General features: G+C 38.5%; 2 protein-coding genes across 6 annotated transcripts; one reads left to right on the plus strand and one right to left on the minus strand.

Annotated features, from left to right (window-relative positions):
• Positions 1–1854: 1854 nt before the first annotated feature.
• Positions 1855–2773, minus strand: LOC103719836 (NDR1/HIN1-like protein 26). The gene has a single exon (XM_088714080.2). The coding sequence runs from the start codon at positions 2635–2637 to the stop codon at positions 1990–1992; it is 648 nt and encodes a 215-aa protein (XP_088570206.2). The 5' UTR covers positions 2638–2773; the 3' UTR covers positions 1855–1989.
• A 1896-nt stretch (positions 2774–4669) lies between these two features.
• LOC103719828 (FAD-binding protein) lies at positions 4670–19124 on the plus strand. 5 transcript variants are annotated; one of them, XM_026809521.3, is made up of 9 exons: positions 4684–4985; positions 5135–5230; positions 7649–7733; positions 8882–8949; positions 10470–10610; positions 13039–13080; positions 15633–15769; positions 18600–18698; positions 18788–19124. In XM_026809521.3, exons 3-9 carry the CDS (start codon positions 7657–7659, stop codon positions 18914–18916), a joined length of 693 nt encoding a protein of 230 aa, XP_026665322.3. In that variant the 5' UTR covers positions 4684–4985; positions 5135–5230; positions 7649–7656; the 3' UTR covers positions 18917–19124. The 5 variants fall into 5 exon arrangements, with proteins under 5 accessions (XP_008807468.3, XP_008807469.1, XP_088570432.1 ...); XM_039131426.2 differs by having other exon boundaries at positions 5159–5230; XM_008809246.5 differs by lacking the exon at positions 5135–5230 and having other exon boundaries at positions 4670–4985.
• The last annotated feature ends 1372 nt before the right edge of the window (positions 19125–20496 follow it).

Here is a 20496-nt window from a genome sequence, read left to right on the forward strand (position 1 = left end):
TTGAAGAAATCAGAATGAAAGAGACTTCTAGAAAATGAGAATACACATGAGCGCTACGTGAGCGACATGAGAGCTCCAGATTTTTTTGGTCGCCCCAAAGGACGACGACGTAGTAACCTCAAGTACCCGTGTCGCGTGAAGTAGGGCCCTGTCAATAACAACTCTTAAGAGCTTAGCTCTGTCCTCAAAGATGTAAGCATTCCTATCTAGCCAGCAATGATAAGCTACATAGGTTGTCATAATCCCCAAAGATAGAAGCTTGGGACTTCGAGAGGACTCAGTCAGTAGAGCCAGAAACTCCTCTGTCGACGGCCAACTCTAACGCAAACCAAAGCAGGCTGAGGCACACTCCCATAATGCGGCCGCCCTCTGATAACCAAAGAGGACATGGAATATGGTCTCCTTCGTCTCCTGACAGGCCCAACATCCTGGGGTGACGCGCACCCCTCGTCGGACCATGACTCTCCTTCCAAACAAACAAAGCCACTCGAGGATGAATACGTAGGTGCCAGATCCACCCCACCTCCATCTGTCTAGCTGCAGGCCTCCTCACCAACCTGATAAAGTCCTGTGTCTACACCTCTATCCTCCTCGTCCAGCTCCACACCTGCCTATCCCCTGTCTTAGCCACCATAATCGGCATTGTTAACACCCACTCGCCCAACTTCTCGCTAAAGACTCGTCAGACGAGGTCTCCATCCCAATCCCACCCTCCTGAGGCTAATAGATCACAAACTCTGCACCCCTCCAATCCTTTGGGGTCGCAAAAGGTGGGTCATTTGCACAGTGGAATGTCAGCCAGCCAGCAATCCCCTAAGAAGTCCACCACTCGACCATGACCAATCTCCCATCAAATCTCCGAAAGCACCAAGGGGGCACAGGCACATATCTCTTGCTATGTGCCTACCTGCATGAACATGCGGGTCCGTCGGTTCCCCATAACTAGCCTTCATCATAGAGCTCCAGAAGCTCGACGGCTCCAATATGAACCTTGCTGCCATCCTGGTGGATGGAGAAGATGTCCCGCCGCTCAACCAGGGAATGGATACCTAGGCCACCACTGTGGGGCGGCTGGCAGATCGTGTCCCATGCCGGAGATGGACACCACTGTTGCCCCCCGGCCCCCACTAAATGAAATCTCAGAACCAATGCTCCAAACACCGTAGCACTGCAATGGGCACCAATGTGTTGGACGAAAGGTAAATGAGGATCGAACCGAGTAAATTGCGCCCGGTCCCATACAGAGTTTTCCACCTGCATTGTCAAAGTAATATTTCTCATAATAAATCCCGCTTGTGCGTAACCGTCTTGAGGTACGGCGCAATTGGATAATTGTCAGGCCTGAGGTTCATAGTTTATTGATTTGGCCGTCCAGTTTGATCAGTTTTATGCGCCTTTTGTTTTCCAAATTAGGCAAACTCCCCTTTAAGTTTTTATAGGTAATTTGAGCTGCTAGCGGTATACAAAATCAGATGAACTGACCATACTAAACCAGATGGGACATAATCGGGAGTAAAGCTTTAGGATCGGTTATCCTTTGCTTCTTTTTGGGGATTAGTAATCTTTCTCCTCATGTGTAAAGAGTGGGATTCGATTTATTAGTTCCTTTTAGGGTACAACATTGAACAAATCAAAATTGTAGCTTTTAGCAACCCTTATTGCATCATAAATCGTCTCAGGTTCTACTTGTCAGCCATCACGAGTGCTTTAGTTAGGGAATTGCTGCAGAATCTGACTACTTTCTGAATAAAATTTACTCAAGGTGAGAGTCGGACAGCAACAACCTATCGCCCGTTGCATCTTGATTCATGCGTGTCTTACCAAATTTAGCAAGTCCAAAAATTCTAATCAGTCATTCACTCGAATCATCCATTTCCATTGGATATAGAGAACCACTTCCATCTAGCTGTGCTCACGGGCGAGCAAAGCAAAGATTAAAAAGATTAACTAATAAAGTAGAAATTTATGAAGCCACCCGATCGATTGTTTTCAGCGTTTCGTCCTACACCGGCTGGATATCAGAACTCCGCTGGGGGGCGCGCCGATCACGATGGTACACCGCCCATAGAGCCAGTATGTGAAGTGGATCCACTTGCCAAAGTCCGACCGCGTCCTGAACCTCCCCGCTAACTCCAGCGCCACCCCCTCCTCCGACGTCCCCCGCCGCCACTCCTCCGCGGCCTCCCGCGGCAGCGCCACCTCGCTCGCCACCATGTGCAAGTTCTTCAGCGCCGACTGCCTATGCCGCTCGGCGAACGGTTCCACCGCCTGCGACGCGACCATCGTCCCCAGGAAGAAGAGGTCCACCTGCACGTAGCTGAAGGCCACGTTCACCTTGCGGTTCGGATTCGAGAAGTTGGCGAGGATCGTGACGTCGGCGTTGAGGAGGCCGCCGGTGTCGAGGTAGGCGGCGTTGAGGGTGGCGCTCTGGATGTCCAGGCGGGGGCTCTTGGGGCGGAAGACGAGGTAAAATATGAGGACGAGGAGGCCGCCGAGGATGATGATGGTCCACATGAGGGCGCAGCAGGCCCCGGCGAACCACCAGGCCGGGTGGGTGGGCTGCCCCCGCCCGAGCTTGGGATGCCTTGGGTGGGTTCCGCGGCTTTGGGAGTGCTGTTCTTGGCTTTCTCTTGGCATTGGTCTGGAGTGGTGTTCTTGGCTTCCTATTTGTGTACTGGTGATGAGTGACCTGACGTAGAGAAGAAGAGAGGAGGAAGGGAAGGTGGTGGTGGTGGTGGTGGTGGATGAATGGATGGATGAAAGGTCCTATAGGTGGGAGAAGAGAAGAGAAGAATGAGGGAGGTGGAAAGCTAGGAAAAGAAAAGAAAGGATGGGGGCAAGGAATCAGATGGGCTCAAAGAACTGTGGATATGTTTCAGATGAAAGCAAGCAGGTGATGCCATTCGGCTACTTTACAACGAAGAGTGTGGAATCGGGGGGCCAGAAGAAGTGGTGGGGCTGAGGAATGTCCTTTTGGCTCGATCGATCAAGTTCTAGGTTAAGTTTTAGCTTTTGTGCCTTGGATGGCAGGGCTTTATGAAAGGTGGTTATAAAGCAATCGTTGTGATGATCCCGAACAGTCCATATATGCTAATTCTGAGGTATGAGTGACGATTCCTATTCTATCCGAACGGATGGGTAACCTGTGATGCGATCATGCATGGCTTATGTGCATACTAAACTGTACGAGAAATTAGATGTGTAAATGATAAACACTTCATCAGGAATTGGTAAATAATAAACCCTTGCTTTCGCTCCTTTAGATATGTTTCTTTTTGCTTTTTTTTGTCATTTTATAACTGTTCTAAGATTCTATATGAACACTACCTTGCATATGTTTCTCAAAACGTAGCAGCAGTGACTTAATCATTCCACCGGTTATCTACCTCCCATGAACCCTAATCCTATATCTACCTCCCCGAACCCTTTTGTCCATGTATTTTTTTCTGTTTCCAATTCATTTTGTGTTTAGAATTCTAGAAGTGCACCTTTTTCTTTGAACAAAAAAAAAAAAAAAAAAAAAACTTTTCTGATTGGTAGATTTTGTTGGGATTTCTTAAGTGAAAGCATAACACTTATGGAGGTGAAGTAACATATCTGAATGTGGACTGCTGATGCCTTTAAATATGGATAATAGCTTATGATGATCCAAAGGTTTTAGATATACTTACATTGGATAAGAAGTGGAACATGGGATGCTATTTTTCCAAAGAAAGTAGCATCTAATATGTTTGGAATGAAGTGATAGGAAAGCTCGCATCTCTCTTAGAGTTTGCTTCTTCTGGTGGCAGTTGATGTAGATCAGGATTCCCTGTAAACCCATCCTTGCTGATAAAGGATTGTCAAACCAGATGTAGACATTTTGTGGGGAGGAAGTAGAGGTTGTGGAATATGTGATGGCTAAATGTCAGTTTGCTAATAATGTTTGGAACGAAGTGATCAATATCAGCTATATTTCAGGGAACTTTAGCTAAGTTAGAGGAATAATTCAAGGTGCATCTTAGCAAGGGATGCAAGTTAATATAAAGGCATGGCTAACGTACAGAGGATATATGATTTCGTCTACCTGCAATGAGAGTTTTCCAACCAAAAAAAAAAAGAGAGAAGGAAGTATCTACTCGAATGATGAGTATTAAAGCTAAACTGTTTGCAGGTGAATTTCCTGCTGCTCAAAAAAGTGAGCTCTTTGTCACAACATGGCATTGGGATGGGCCTGGTCAATGTAACCCTCTACACTTAAAAGTCTCCTACACTTTAAGTATCAACTTTGATGGGTTTGTGAGGAATTCAACTGCAGGTGGTGCGTATATTACCTAGGGGTGGCAAAATATGACCCGACCCGCCAATCCGACCCGTGTTCGACCCGCCATAAACAGGTTTGGGTTTGGCCTAAACAGGTTCGGGTTGTAAACAGGTTGACCCGTTTAACCTGTTTATTAATTGGGTCGGATACAGGTTTTAGATGTCTGACCCGTTTAACCCGTATAACCTGTTTAATTGTTGGGCTGATAGATAAAGGCCACAACCCACAAAATAAGGCTTAGGGCTGGCCCAATCCCCCGCCTCGGCCCAACTCCCCGCGGCCCGCCTCGGCCTAATTTTAATTTCAGCGCGAGCTGAAATCCACCGTCCGTTCTCCAATCTCCATTCTTATTTCTTGATTCTCCTTAGGGTTAGCCAGTTAGGGACCTTAGGCTTAGGGTTAGCTTTGTGCCGCCCGAGTTCTTTGCCTGTCCCTCTTCCCCTCTCCTCCGGACCTCCGCGGCTCCGCCTCCGCCCTCTCCTCTCTCGTGCCGACTACTTCCGCCTCCCTCGTTCCCGTTTCAATCACTGCGGAGGTTGAGGGCAACGCAGCGCAGGCCTCCTCGGCTCCTCCTCCTCGCAGAAGCATCTCCGCAGGGTAATCGGAAGAGAGGGGCGACGAGGGCACCGCCACTTCCGCCCCGCACAAGTACTCCGTCAAGATTCTCTTCGGCAACCGCCATGTGAGCGCTCCGTTACCTCCTTCTCGTCTCGCTCTTCCTTTCCTCTTTCCGTTTGTACGTTTCTTGTCTTCCTTAGGGCCTTTTTTCCACCTTGGGGAAGGAGGTGGATCATCTAGGGCAAAAATCTTCCTTATCGTTTATTTTCTTAGGGTTTTATCTTTTGCATTCCAAAGGACCATATCACCCTCCGCGATTACGAGATCCACGACGGCATGGGCCTCGAGCTCTACTGCAACTAATCTAAGGTCATCTTGCACGATTCCTCATCTCATCTCTCATCTCCGTGGTTATCTATTTTTTCTCTGAATTTCTGGTGATCTATTGTGTGTGGATGACTGGATTTTTGAGAACTGGGGCTTGAGTATCGGAAAGCTGGTTTATTGAATTAAATTGGCAATCCTTCTAGATTGCTTTCGGCTTTTTTTTTCCCCTCAAGATTTTGCTCTTATCCCGTGCAATCGCATGCTTGGATGTAGGGGTGCAAATGGGTCGGGTCGGGTCCTGGGTGACCCCGATCCGACCCGATTTTTTGTTCGGGTCCTAATTTTGGACCCAGACCCGACCCGGTTGAAGATCGGGTCGGGTCGGGTCGTGTCGGGTCCGAGTCGGGTCGGGTTCGGGTCCGAAGCGGGTCCAATTTTTTTATGCTTTTAGAAAATAATTTGGACAAATCTAATTTAGTCACATCATAATTATGAGGTGCTGGGTGACCCATGACTTGAAAGACTTGCAATTGACCTCCAGCCAGAATAATGGCCCCGGACTTACTAAGTAAGTCGGTCTACAAGCCAAATTTCATATCGCACTATTTTTTGTCCATATGACTGATTGGACGGAACTTGGTGTCTCCCAGCTCCCCTCTCACGAAGACTAAAAAAATCCCAGACCTTCTTCCAAAATCCAATTCCATTGCAGAAAACTGGCACATGACCCATATTCAGTTGAGTGTTCCCACACTTCACCCCTGCAAAAGTTAAAAAAAAACAGAAACAAAAAAATAGAAGGAAAAAAAAAAGCAAGCTACCGAGACACTTGAGGTATCAACAATATAATAGATCGAGAGAGGATCCAGACGGATCAATAATACCACGACCCATACAAAAAAAAAGAAAAAAAAACTCTTTTTTGCTTTTTTTTCCCCTCTCTTTTTCTCTTCGGGTCTATTCGGGTCGGGTCGGGTCCGTTCGGTAAACCCAGACCCGACCCATAAAATGATTCGGGTCCAATTTTAGGACCCGACCCGGACCCGCGGGTCCTAAAATTCGGGTCGGGTCGGGTCCACACGGGTCGGGCCGGATCGGGTCTCGGGTCGACCCGACCCATTTGCAGCCTTACTTGGATGATGGATAGACTGGCTTCGAGTCTTCGACAGGTGACCAGAAAATTGGGTTCGTGAATTATTTAGCACTTGTTTTTGGTTCTTTTTTGTTTTTCATCTAGTTGTTTTGACTGGTCGGGTCGGATTGGAATATATTACCTGTTTATTAAACAGGTTAAACAGATCGGGTCGGATTACCTGTTTATTAAACAGGTCAGGTTCAGGTTGTAGTTTCTGACCTGTTTAATAAACAGGTCGGGTTCAGGTTTATGATTTTCTGACCCGACTTGCATGTGACCCGACCCGTTTATGACCCGACCCGACCTGATTGCCACCCCTAATATTACCGGATACCATTCAAGTATAGCTGATTCATGTTGCTTTTAAAACCTGGCTTGGTTGGATGATTGAGCTGAAAATCCTATACGCTTCATGAGTCAGACCAGTACAATTAGTAAAAATATTTTTTTTTCTTCCTATGGGATACGGACCGGCCTACTCCAAAGCTACTTCTGGATATTTATGAATATAAACCTAACCCAATCTATATTTCTATAATTTTGCTGTAAGTTGTACTAACCCAACCCATAAATTTTATAGAATTTTTAGCCTAATCATCCAAACATACTCTAAATGACGAATTAAGATGATGATTGTATGCATAAATCTACATCTATAAAGCTTCTCAAGTCTAGATTGAGAGGGATATGCTTATTAAAGTAGTTCATTGGACATATGGTGGATTAAAAAGGCTTCACAGGCATCCGAAGTAACACATATATTTGGGAAAGGTAACCAATCAGCCAATTGGTGAGAAAATGCTGGTGTTGCTGCTGAAGGCCAGTGCTGGAGAATGGAAATTCTTCCCCCTCATTTAACTTATTTGATGGCTGCCAAGTCTTATGATTGTAGTTTTGTTTAGAGTGTAATTGTTTTTTCTTTTGAGACTTGCCTTCCTCCATGTAACACTCTCCCTCCGCAAAAACAAGTAAAAGAAAGCGCATAGTTTTGCTACGCGAAGGTAGGCTTGTTCCTTCCTCCCTACTTTCCTTTTTGTTTCAGTAAAATAATAATAATAATAATAATAATAATAACAACAACAACTAGAGGATAGACTGGAGGAAAAGAAAAGCCTGTCTTGCGGAGCCTGGCCCGATTTTTATGCGGGCCTTATTAAGTTTTCGGCCCGATAGTCTCCTAAGCCCAGAATTTTAGGCCCGATTTAGAAATAAAAACCTACAGATATTTCCCCTTTTCTCTTCCTCGGCGGCTGGCCGACCTCCTCCCCCTCCTCCTCCTCCTCCCTCCTGCACAAAATTTCCGACTCACCTCTCTTGTTTTTCAGGTTCTATTATGGATAGCGAGGTGCAGAGAAAGCTGTCGGAATTGGAGGAGAAGTCTTATGGTGTTTTCTTAGATTTCATGACGAGGTTAATTCTGAATCTATACTTGTATTATTTGAAGTCGGTATCGTACAATATATTACCTTTTATTCTCAGAATTTGGAATCAGATTGCACTTGTATATGGGGGAAACTTTTCTTTGTTGGTCCATTCGTTTCTCGTCCTTGCAGAGAGCAATCCTTAAGTCCCGTGGATTGAATCGAATGTTTAGCTCACCTCTACTAGCGTTTCCTGGAAATCTTTTCTTGAAGCTAATTCTAACAAAAATGAGTGGAAAATTAACATCTTGGTCATTGTGGATATCCTTATTGCATGCCAGGAGAAAAAAAATAAAATGAATAGCCTATCCTTTCTATAGGCTGATGGATCTGTAGCTGGATGTCTTCTCTGCTTGTCTTTCTGAGGGATGAGGTGCAGGAAAGTTGAGTTGGAACTGTTGAAATATGAAGAAGGTTAAATTCATGTGCATCAATCCTAATTGGAGGACAATGCTTGTCCATTCCTTATTGAGATACGAATCTCGATCCAATTACAATCAGACTATTTGTTTCCCCTCGCTAAGTAGCCTTTTGAGGATTATATTATTTACAGGAAAGTTTATAACAGTCATTAAATGCCAGTGTTCAAGTAAGAGGTCATTGTATTGCCTATTGAGTTCTCAACTGTCATAATTCTGCCATATGTGATCCGCTTAACAAGCCCTTTTTAAAGCCATTTCGGATGAAAGCCTGATATAAAATACTAGGCAGAAAAGTAAATTAGATGAAGCTAGTAATGTGTCTGTAGTAATGGGAAAAGGGTTTCAGGAAGATCTGACAGGTTGAGACACATCCACAAATGCTTTCCTTAGAAGTTAGAATGATCATGCCTCTACAAGGTGCATGAGTTACTAGCAGTTTTCCCCCAAAATAAAATAAAAGATATTTTAAATCAACTAAAACTAGTTTAAGAAGAAATCTATAAAATTATAAACAAGTTTAACAAAACCTATCTAAGAAGTCAGTTCTTCTTGTGGCCTAATTGTTTAGTTCACTTAAGGGGGGTACTGTTTCTTTTGACCTTAAGCATGTAATTGAACTGCTTTCATTGCATTTCATCTGTTTTTCATTTCATATTTAAGTGATTATGGTAAATTTTTCTTGAACTCTGAAATCATGGATGACAATGTTTTGTAGAATTGCAAAGTTCGATGAGCTGGTTGAAGTAGGAAAACAGTTTCTTATTGGATTCCACCGAGAAGTAGGTAAGTTTTGCCTTATTAATCAATAATCAAGATTATTTCTATTCATGGAATTGCAAGTGTGAATCAGGACTATCACTATACATATGCCTTTTCTTTTTAAGAAAAAAAAGTGCTGCCAAGTGCATTTCATCAACACTAGAAGTATTTCCAAGCTCATCGGTAAAAAGATTCTCAACCATGGTATGAAATGGTCTGCACGCAACATTGCTAGCTCTAGGATTCACCTAATCTGTGACAGAAAGGGATGCAGCACTTTATAGGAAGATCGACCACAAAATAGTAAAGGCAGCATATTGGCGTACATATCGTTGTCATGATTTCTGAGTAGTTTTAGCAAGAACTATATATGGGACGCATGCATGAGATCAACTTGAGGCTACTTATTTGTGCCTCACAGTAGAGATGATGCAATATATGATTGTTGGTGACAGTGAGGCACATGAACGAGCAACAAAACATGGAGGTTTTTTTTCTAAAGACATTTTTTCAGGCTCAAAATTTGTAATCTAATTTTCTATGGCATTTCACAGTGATTTATATGCCCAGGATATGAGAGACAAGTCCGAATCACCATATCTTTTCCAATATTTGTAGTTTTAAGACTAACTTCATTTCCCTGCACCTTTTAGTTCAAAACTGTATGTTTCTACCAAAAACTGGGTCCTCGCTTTATCACAGAGATCATATTCAATTTATCATTTCACTGACAAGTTGTTGGATGTTTAGCCAAGTTGTTGAAGCAGGGGCACCCCACCCCACCATTCTTTGCTAAAGGGTGGTTGTGTGGGCAGTGTTTGAATTATTGGTTAAGTTTTGAACACTGAAAAAATAATGCTCCTAAAATATCAATGAAACAGCTGACATGGACAAATCACAACCAGCCATGAAACAAGTTACGTCCTTATTCCAGCCTAGCCAAAGAATGTCAAAATATCAACAAAAACTAAACTGCTGTTTTACCATAAATTTTATAGTTATAACTTATAACCAACTTAATATAAGTAGTCTTTATACCCTCCTACATTTGAAGCTAATTTGAAGACTTCAGCTTTGAATATCAATCGTAAATGCCCTAACTAAAATTTGGATACCTTTGCCTACCAAGGATTCAAATAACAGTGCCTGTACCCATGCAGGTCACTGGCTAGTATGACATGTACTTAACTAATAGAGGACAGAGGCTGGGACAGCACCCAAAAAAGGGTGTAAAAATATGTTTTAGGTTCAGTTCAGATGAGCATTGATTTATCATGGTCAAGAGATACCTTGCTTTCTTTTTACTGGGCTTCCAGATTGTGTGTGGTTGCATGCTTGCATGCCATTGAATTCTTGTACCTGTTTTATGTTGAATTAATTTTTTTCGTTGCATATCTCTTTACCCATGACAAGCTTCTATATCTTTAAGCAGAAAAAGTGCATAGTAAACAACAAGTGAGGTCCATGAGTTTTACGGTTCTGTAGTAGGCTTTTTTATTTTGAAGATGCTGTTTATAATCTAAAATATATCTCCTTCTGCACAGAGATGTTTAGAAGACCTCAACTTCATAAGACATCTGAGATGGTCGATGACATAATTAAAGCTAATTGCACGAACAGAATGAAGTCATATGTTGAAGCTGGTTGCAAACATCCCAACCAAAACATGCAAAACATAATCAAGTGTAAGTTTTTATAGCCTTAAGTATCTAATCAGGTGTAGCGATTAAATTGCTAATATGCAGTTTGGGTTTCTAGAAGATGCCTGGATAAGGATATAAGGTTTGTAGATTTTCTATGCAGGTATTTACTTATGTTTATAAACATAAATGTCATGTTGTAGATTAAATGATGAAAATTGATTCTGTCTAGAGGCAGCTGCTCTAATAATTTTAATTTGCAAAACTTGTATTCCTGATCAATCATTCTAGAAACAATTAATTAATGTTAAGCAACTTTGATCAGCATGTCATATAATGCATATACATCAATTATTATGCAGTCAATCTTCAAAGCTGATCACATTTGCATTATAGTTTATTCGTGTCCTTATTTGCTTTAAATGTTATGAATCCTTTTTTCCATCAGAAAAATCTTTAAATATGGTCTTTCCCGTACTCACCTTCCAAATTTATTTTTGGAACAGAAACATCCTCTTGAGAATGTTATATTAGCAATTATTGACTTAATGAGTGATGTCTACTAATGCACGAGTTCTAGTTCTTTTCACTTGGGAGCCTTGCAATTGCGGCTATGGGTTTTATTTCCTTTACTGAATTATTTTTCTTTTCTATTCTTTGCACGAGTTCCTTAATATTCTACAGACAACCTGCTTAGAAGAGAGGTCTTAGTATGTGTTGAGAAGAAGAAATTTCATGTTTTAATTATTGGTGAAACGGTTTGAATGCCTTGTCTAAAATTTAGTTTGGTGTTCTTGTTAAATTATGATGGATTCACTGATTGTATAAAAGTCACTATTCTGAGAATTTTTTGATACGTAGACTATTGATTTTAAGGCTGAATAGCGTAAGGGCAAGGAGAGATCTTACTTTAGTATTGAGAAACTTGAACTACCTAAAAAAATGTCTGCTTGCATATCAAATTTGGAAAACATGAAAACACAAACGTTTTACCTATCCTGATTTTGATATTCATTCTCGGCTATTAATCTTGTATTTTCCCATTTTCGAGGTTTAGGTGATTGTTCATCCAGAAAAAAATGGACACAAACTTAGTAAAAAATGTTAAAAAATTATTAATAAATATTCTCAAGGATTATGATGGAATAATCTGTAAGAAAGCCTGCATTCCCTTAAATCGTAGGTTTTGTTTGTAGTCCTTGGCTCCTTGCTTAGAATGTTTGTATTTGCCTTCCATTGCGGCCCTTAGTTGAGAAGATTAATTATAAGAATCTTTAAGAAAGAGTATCCATTTTCTGGTATCTTGCTTCAGTGCCATACCTAAAGAAATCTATTACCACCATCAAGTTGAGGGGGAAAAAATACTTCCAGTTGTCAATTAATTTAAAGGCGTTAGGCAAACTGTAAGGAGAAAGATTATACTTCTCCACCTTAAAGGTCAAATGAAAGTTACTGATGACAGACTAGACCATGCACCAATCATGACTTGGTTAAGAAATAGCATGGTGCCTTAAACAAACTCCAATTTGATGTTTCTTTTTTTTTTTTGTTTTGAATAGAACCAATTTGATGTTCCTTAAAACATCCAAAGAGGTATATGATATGTGTTTAGGAAATAATAATCTCGCTAATATCTTCAAATTGATATCAAGAACAGCTCTATTTAGCAAGGTGATCAATCTCTTGTGGAGCCATGTTTCTCTTCAATTGGTCTTTTTGGATAACTCAACTGCTTGATTGTGGAGATGTGTCCTGATGGTTAGCAGCGGACTTGATTTTTACGCCAAACTCATAAAATCTTAGACAATCATCTCTCTCAACAGGCCTGTTTGGATTACAATAGATTTCTCCATTAAAAACTCCAAGAAAAATGCTCTATGTATATACTTTTTTCAACAATTATCAACAAATGTTTTTCCAAAATGAAAAGGTTACATGATTATAATTTCAACATTATCTCCATACCAATTATATCTGAAATTTCAGGTTCATCTTATTGATTATTCTATGGTTATGACTTATGAAGTTGCAAAGGCAAAAACTCTTTCCATTTATTATGAAGGAAAGCATCCTGTAGGTATTAGGAATTACAGCCAGAATTGATTTAGTTTTCTTTAAGCATGTCGTTTCTATTATTAATTTGCTTTAGCCCTCACAACAAAGGAGTGATGGGTTGCTCTCTTCAATAAATATGAACTTTTCCTTTGAACTTCAAGAGCCTTCATCAAAGACTATTAGACAACAATCATGACAACCTTGAGGCATAAAGTTGGATTTCTTTTGGCAAATATAAGGAAGGATGGGACTATTATATGAAGATTGTATAGGCATCATGCTTGACATATCTTTGATTATTATAATGTAAAATAATTATAATTTTTTTGATTTCAGTAAGAATACTGTTTTTATTTTTTTCAATTATGTCGATGGGTTTATTGATTTTACTTTGTTCTTATGAATACTCTTATAGAAGTGCATTCTTGTGAACAAGGATTTCAAGAACATTTACTAAAAGGTGACTCCCATATCCCATTATCACATGCAATCAATACTTTTGAACTGTTGAATATTGCATATATAACAAGTATCATTTCATGTCTGCTTTATGTTTATGCTTTTAATCTTTACAGGTTGGTTATAGAGTTTACAATAATTGGAACCTAAGAGAAATGTACTGCAAATTAAACATAGCATAAAATAAGAAAATGCCAGATAAATATTAATATTCTTTAGCTTATAGTTCTTTTAATCTGTTATTGTTAAAACATATTGAATAGATTTGTAAAGAGCCCTTTTTCCTTTCATATTTGTTTTCCTTATTATGTTGGTTAATAGGACTATATGTGAAAAATGGCTAATGCAACAAGGAGGTCAATATCTAGTGACATGGTGCTAGACCTATGTTTTGCAAGCCCAAGGGAAGCACAACAGGATGTCAAGCTCTGTAATAGTGAGATTGCTATGCTAATAATCTTTTTGCTTTCAGATATACCCCGAAAAATGATACATTTATCAGTCTAAAGTGTAGGCTCTCTGTGTTTGCAAGGAAGAAATATGCAACATGTACACCCAAATGTATGGTGGTGCTCGTAGATATGGGTGACACCATAGAACCATATAGATAATTCTTATAGAGAGACAAAGTGGGAGTGTGGTTCGTATAAGCATATAAGCTCCAAGATGGAGTTTGAACACTTAGTTTCAGTTCTGGTTTTTGACAGTCCAATCAAGTGTCGGTTTTGAGGAGCAATTTCAGCTCAAGTTTCCATTTTTCTGCCAAAAATAGCTAAAATAATATAAAAAAATGTCCAAAGAATAGAAAAGATGACTTAAAAGAAAACAAGTTGAGAAAAACAAAATTCAACAAGTTATACTACAGTGCTCAGTAAGGGCCATGTTTGTGTATTTGTTTGGTGCTTTGGTGCTAAAATAATAAAAACTTTTAGCATTTTAAAATATAATAAAAACATTAAAAAACCAATATTGATTGCATTTTAGAGTGTACATATTATCATTTTATTGTTTGTTGGCATTTTAACTCTGGATAATCTATATGTTTCTCATGATAGCCTTAGCTAACAAGAAACTTAATTCTTCAACTTTCTTAAAAACTTAAAATTGTAATACCTCCAATTTTTCTCAAAAATCACAAAAGAAAGAGTTTAACGTTGAGAAAATGATTCTCGAAATTCAGGAAATATGATGAATGGCTAAAGATTAGTACGAATTGCCTATATTACAATATATTGGTCCTATTGATCAATCTCAGTGTAAACTGTGAAATCAAACTTGGTCTTAGATTCATATGGCCAAACTGGAATGTTTTGGTTTTTCATTTTTCGAGTTGCAGCCAAAATCTAAAACTAGCAAGGATTTTCAGAAAAATATTATTTGAGCAGGAAATACCTAACCATTTAGGTTGTTTGGGTAAACCCAACTTGTAGGACCATGGCTTTGAGCTTGCCTACTTCGGTCTATTCATTTGTTGCAGATTTATGTAGGCACATGCAGCTGCCAACATCCAAAGGAAAAGTATGCTGAAGAAGAAAGAAACAAGGATAAAAATTTTAAAAAAATAAGAATTTGTGTATTTTCCTTTGTAGGGTCTAAATTTGATTTATCTGTTTTTGGGTGAAATTGGCTGAAATTGGCTGACATTGACCAAAACCCCAAAACCAAGGTCTGTTTCAGATCGAGTCCAGTCAAAATATTTGATTGCGACTGTAGTTTCAAACATTAGGTAAGTGCAGGTGAGGATGGCCTCAACCAAGATCTGCGAGGCAAAGAATATGAATAATATGCTAGCAGTCTCAGAAATGCCATAATATATCCTCTTAATGATTCTATTTGTAAAGTTCAAGCATAAAGGGTGTCACGACTCATAAGAGATGTGTATAATGGTACTGATGAATTCTGTCAAAATTATAAATCTTTATTGGTCAATCAACAACACGATCAAACCATAGTTATAAATACTAGATTGGTGCAGTAAAATTATAAATGGGATGATCATCGATAAAATTACATAATAAGAACAACCACCTCTAGAAGGCAAAAGAATGCTAGATTTTAGAATGGACTAATATAAAAGCTTTTGTTCCACTGGGTGGAAAACAATTTCAACTCAATATACAGTAAATCAGGAAGAAGGATGAGGACAGGTTGTTTATTTTAATCTTGCAGCTTCCATGAGTATGCTAAACAAAACAAACAAGAAAAGGAGAAAATTTTAAGCCTAAAAGTTGAAGGTTGACTAACAAAACTCAAATTCACAAGAAGACAAGAAGTATGTATGTATCTGTGCATGTATGTAATGTATGCATGCATGCAATATATGCATTACTTATAGTATGGATATGCATACACATGCAGCGTACATAGTTGAATTACACAAAAATTATAATGTTATTGCTCTCTTTCTGGTGGTCCTTTCTCCTCTTCTTGAAAAGCATGAGAACCATGTCTATATTGCTCTGAAATCTGAATTCAATAATCTAATAATATGCAGATTGTGTGCTTGTGATCTATATGCATGGGCTCAATTGTGTTGAATCTGTGTTACTTCAGTTAAGGTTTTGCTTGATGAACTTGAACGCCTCAAGGAGGATGCAATTGGTCTTGCACGGATGACAAATCAAAGTGCATCACTTTTCTTGGACAAGTATTCTTGTGAGAGTATGGGAGATCAAGTAACTTCCTTTGAGGTATAAAAAGCATTCTGCAATCTCTTAATTGTTTAATCTCAGTTATTTTACTTCTTTAATAGTTACACGAAAATTTCCCACCATATAGATTATGAAGACACCAGTAACTCATGGCCTGTAATGAAGTGTGCTTTAGTCCACGTTAGTAATGATTAAAAACTATGACACTAGCTTGGACCCTGAACTTCCATAAAGTGAACGTTTCTTGAGCTTTATTTTAGCATCTATGTAACATTATAATGTTTCACCATTTGTGATTCTCTTTATACTTGAGATCTTTCAAGTGTAAGCATATTTAACAGCAGAACCCATATTTCCCCATTACTTTCCAAGGCAAGCATTTCATCAACACCTTAATCTTCTATAACTTAGTTGAAATGTTCTCTACATGTCATCCATATTAGGTGGTAGTATACATGCATTTCTCATGATAAAGTTCCTATTCAATGAATTTTTGTGAAAGAACATCTTTAATTTCACCATTTGTCCCCAAAACTATATATTTGCACTCTCAAGACACCAATATCTTAGTTCTCTTGTCCACCATTTTAGCATTTAAGCTTGGATTTGCATCTTCATCATTTGCAGTGTATTCTGCATATTTATGAAGCCCATGAGGTGTTTTATAGCTAGAGACATCCCTAAGTGGATTTAGCGCAGATAAACAGAACCCATAGTTCATGTGTCAATGGGAGGACTATCAAATGATCTATTACTGTAGGCTTTCACTGTCCATGTGAACTTCCTTACTTTGTTGTTGTATGCTGATTTGATTCTGATATATTAAGATATGGATTTGATGGTTTAAGATTTTCCTTTCATTTAAATTCTGCTGTTCACACGTTGTAGCTTTTAGTGTGTTATTCAGATTATGAACTAGGTTGAGTAGATTCATTAATCCTAAATCACCAATGCATCTTGGCATCTGGAAATTCATATCTGAAGGTTGGATGGTTAAGATATCATAGGATATGTATCCAAAGTAATCTTCCCAGTTATGAGCTTATAGACCAATCCTATAAAACAATACAGTCAAATAATACTTTTTTTTTGGTGGTCTTTGTTGATCTGTTCTTGTAATCATTTGGACATATGAGTTCAGTCATAGCTAATTGAGTTTGAGAAGATTATAAAATTTAAACTTAGAGAGCTCAAGAGGATCATATATTAGCAATAAGTTAGTCTTGCTAAAACTACCACAGATATGCAATTATGAGTAGTTTCGGAGTTGTGAGAAAGAAGAGGACCCAAGCTCATTTGAGAATGCTGAGGTGTATGTGTGGTAAAGCCTCAAAGGATATAGAGAGGCATGACTAAAAGAGTGAAGGCTTATTAGTTGCATCAGTTGAGGAAAACACTCTGAAGAGCTGATTGAAATAGTATGAGCATGAGTAGGACTGACTCCAAATGGATGGGCTCACCCTGTGACCTGACTTCATCTAGGGCTGGTCGGACCTGATTTTGTGGACCTGTGGGTGGGCTTTGGGTCGAAAAAACCACCTGTTTGAAAACTGGGTCTGGCCAAGCCATAATTTTGTTTATCGGACTTGGCGGAGCCTGATCCATGGACTAACTGGGTCTAAAATGGGCTGACTTTGCAGTTTGCTCGTGGAGCTACAAAAAGGACAAAAAGTGCAAAAGATGGTGAAATATAAGATTCTACCATTAATGAGAAACTGATTTTGTGACCATATTTTTGGGTCTATTGACTTGGATTTACAATACAGTGATTAGAGAAACAGTCAAAGGCATTCAGTAGAATCAAGGGTAGATGAAGCAGAAAGGTGGATATATGGTTATATAAGAGGAGCAGAGTGAGGAATTAGAATTTAGAGGAGGCATAGTATTTGTGTCAGTTGAGGGTCAAGTGAGCAAGAATAGATTAAGATAGAACAGGCATGTGCAACAAAGACTGACAAGGCCCTAGGAAGATGGGATCAATTTCATGCAGTGTTGCATGGCCATGGACATGGGCATGAGAACCAGATCAGGACATGTGTCCGAGTATCTGACTCGGCAAGAGGACATAAATGAGATGCAGGGATATGTAAAAGAAAAACAATTTAACTAGTATAGAATATATATTTGTATAAAGTTAAACATTAAAAGATATTATTTATTAGGTCTTCCAATATGCATGTTTCTCATCCTAACTTCCGAATTAGCTTAAAAATTTTTGATAATTGACCATTGACGCTATTCTAGTGGGTCAAACTCAATGTTGGAGGAGTCGGTATACCAATTTCTAAAAGCTACAGTTAAAAATTTTTAAAAGTATCCAGGTATTTGATGCCTGTCCAATTTGAGTTTGTGCCCAACATGGATTCTAGGAGCTGGACATAAACTTCCAGGTAGCGCAGATTTTTTGTCTAGGGGTTCACAAAGAGTAGATGAAAACTTAAACTAGCACAAATGGAAGGTGCAAGGAAAGATTTGGAAAGCTTGCAATACTAGTAGAGCTGGACCTCAAAAGGAGTTACTGGCAAAAATAAGAATTCGTAAAGCCAACTCCAAATAATGGGACAAGGCTTGTTGCCTTGTTGGTTATGGCTAAGTTACATTCACTCATCCAAAAGAGTTCATTGAAAATTATTAGTCAATTCTGTACCAAAAAGAAAAAGAAGATTATTAATCAATTCTACTTATCCAAAAAAAATACATACATAACATGCTAAGTATTTATGCTAAGTATTTCCTAGTAAATAAAAGACAAAAGGAGAATGGAAGTATGTACTTTGCATCAGAATATTTTAGCTTGTGGTTCATAAAATAAGAAAATGTTTATATGTTTTCTCTCTTCTTAAATATTGCCCTTATTGCATTTTACTAGGAGGAAATAGAACCTGTACATCTTCAAGAGAAATCGATGTCATATGTAACTATGATGGCGATCATCTATGGTATGCTGAACCTTGACTATGCTATGCAGGTAAACATCGATTCACGCTATTACTTTCTGCACTTCCATTTTACTTATGAACGGAGTCTTCATGTATTTAACAATCATATATGTTGCAGGAAAATATCATTCAGTCCATAAATCTTAGTACATCATCGCCACAATTAGAAAGCTACTGCCTCATGTGGGATCTGCGGCCATATATAAATGACAATGTCATGCGCCTAGCTTGGAAATACATTCCATGATGAGCCATCTACATTTGGAGAAAAATAATGAATCAGAGCAAGTTTACTGGTGAAAATTATGAAGGCGTCATCTTTTCATTTTTTTCTCACCATTTTAAACTATCACAAAATGGAATTCTTGGAGGTTAACCAGTCTCCAATGGGCCTTATCCCTGATCTTGTGTACATTAATGAGTTATTTATGCTTTATAAAAGATATTTTATAGTATGATTGTGAGTTAAATTGATTTCTTAAGTGAAATTGATTGCTTGACCTTGGATTTTGGTGCTTCTCTGCGTCTGTGCGCATTTTAAAATGGCCTTACACTAGGGATCCTACGCATCTGGCCAAGACTGCTGCTGGAGATATTGGCGAACAATCTTGGTTTCTAAATTCTGCGACATAATTGTCCCTGGTGAAGTGCTGGCGTGCGCTTGTTGTAGTCATTTCAAGGGGCAAATCTATTATCTTGTGCTATAATAGCTCTAGATTTTAATACAATTCTTGATTCTTTGCATGCATAATCTAACAAAAGAGAAAAGTGTTTTCTGTTTATTTCATAAACCATTTGATTTTTGGATTCAGCTCTCAGAGAAATGGACTCCACACAGTTTGACTTGGAAACTTATGTAATACACTGGCTATGATAGATTTGCTTATAAGAAGAAAAGAGATAAACCGAGTGCAGTTCCAGATTTTCCTTATTGTCATATATAAGGGGAAATTACAGGATAAATCATATCCTGGCTAAGAAACAGTCAGAGGAACCAACAACCACATCATGGGTATCCTTTGCATGGGCAATTAAAAAAGTGATTTCAAGAGAGCAATCGAGTCGAACGTTGGAACCTAGGGTTAATTTATAAATTTTCCATAATCTCATAATTTATAAATTTTCCATAATTTGATTTGTAACCATCCACCGTGACATGGCTTGCAGGATTCGGGAAAACCGAAATTAGTTATCAAGACTTCTAAACCTCTAGATATTAGTTATCTTAGTAAATGGTAAAAGAGACCGAGATGAACTGTGGAGAAAATCAAATTTTTTCAAGATCTTGGTGAAAATTTTTGTACAGAAATATCGGCCAATATGATAAATCCAGATTAAAAAACTATATTGAAAATTATATTTAGGAAAAAAATCAGAAAATATTGATCAAAATAAAATACCGTATAGTTAAGATCTCAGATTTTATCAGTTTACCTTGGATTTAAATTTCTATGTATATCACATCAGGAGATGTTAGCCGAGATGAAAGTCTTGGATTAAAAAACTATATTTAGATATTAATCTTATCATTTAGTAATTAAAACTCACATTTAAGAAAAAAAATGATTAGAAAATATTGATCAAACTAAAATACCATATATTTAAGATATCAGATTTTATCCGTTTATCTTGGATTTAAATTTCTATGTATATCACATCAGGAGATGCTAGCCGAGAAGGAAGTCTTGGATTAAAAAACTATATTTAGATATTAATTTTATCATTCAGTAATTAAAACTTATATTTCAGAAAAAAAATGATTAGAAAATGGAAGTCTTGGATTAAAAAACTATATTTAGATATTAATTTTATCATTTAATAATTAAA

This window comes from Phoenix dactylifera, chromosome 18, assembly GCF_051530095.1.
Source record: "Phoenix dactylifera cultivar Ajwa chromosome 18, Ajwa_hap1_PhDact_Kaust_v1.1, whole genome shotgun sequence".
NCBI classification, from domain to species: Eukaryota; Viridiplantae; Streptophyta; class Magnoliopsida; order Arecales; family Arecaceae; genus Phoenix; species Phoenix dactylifera.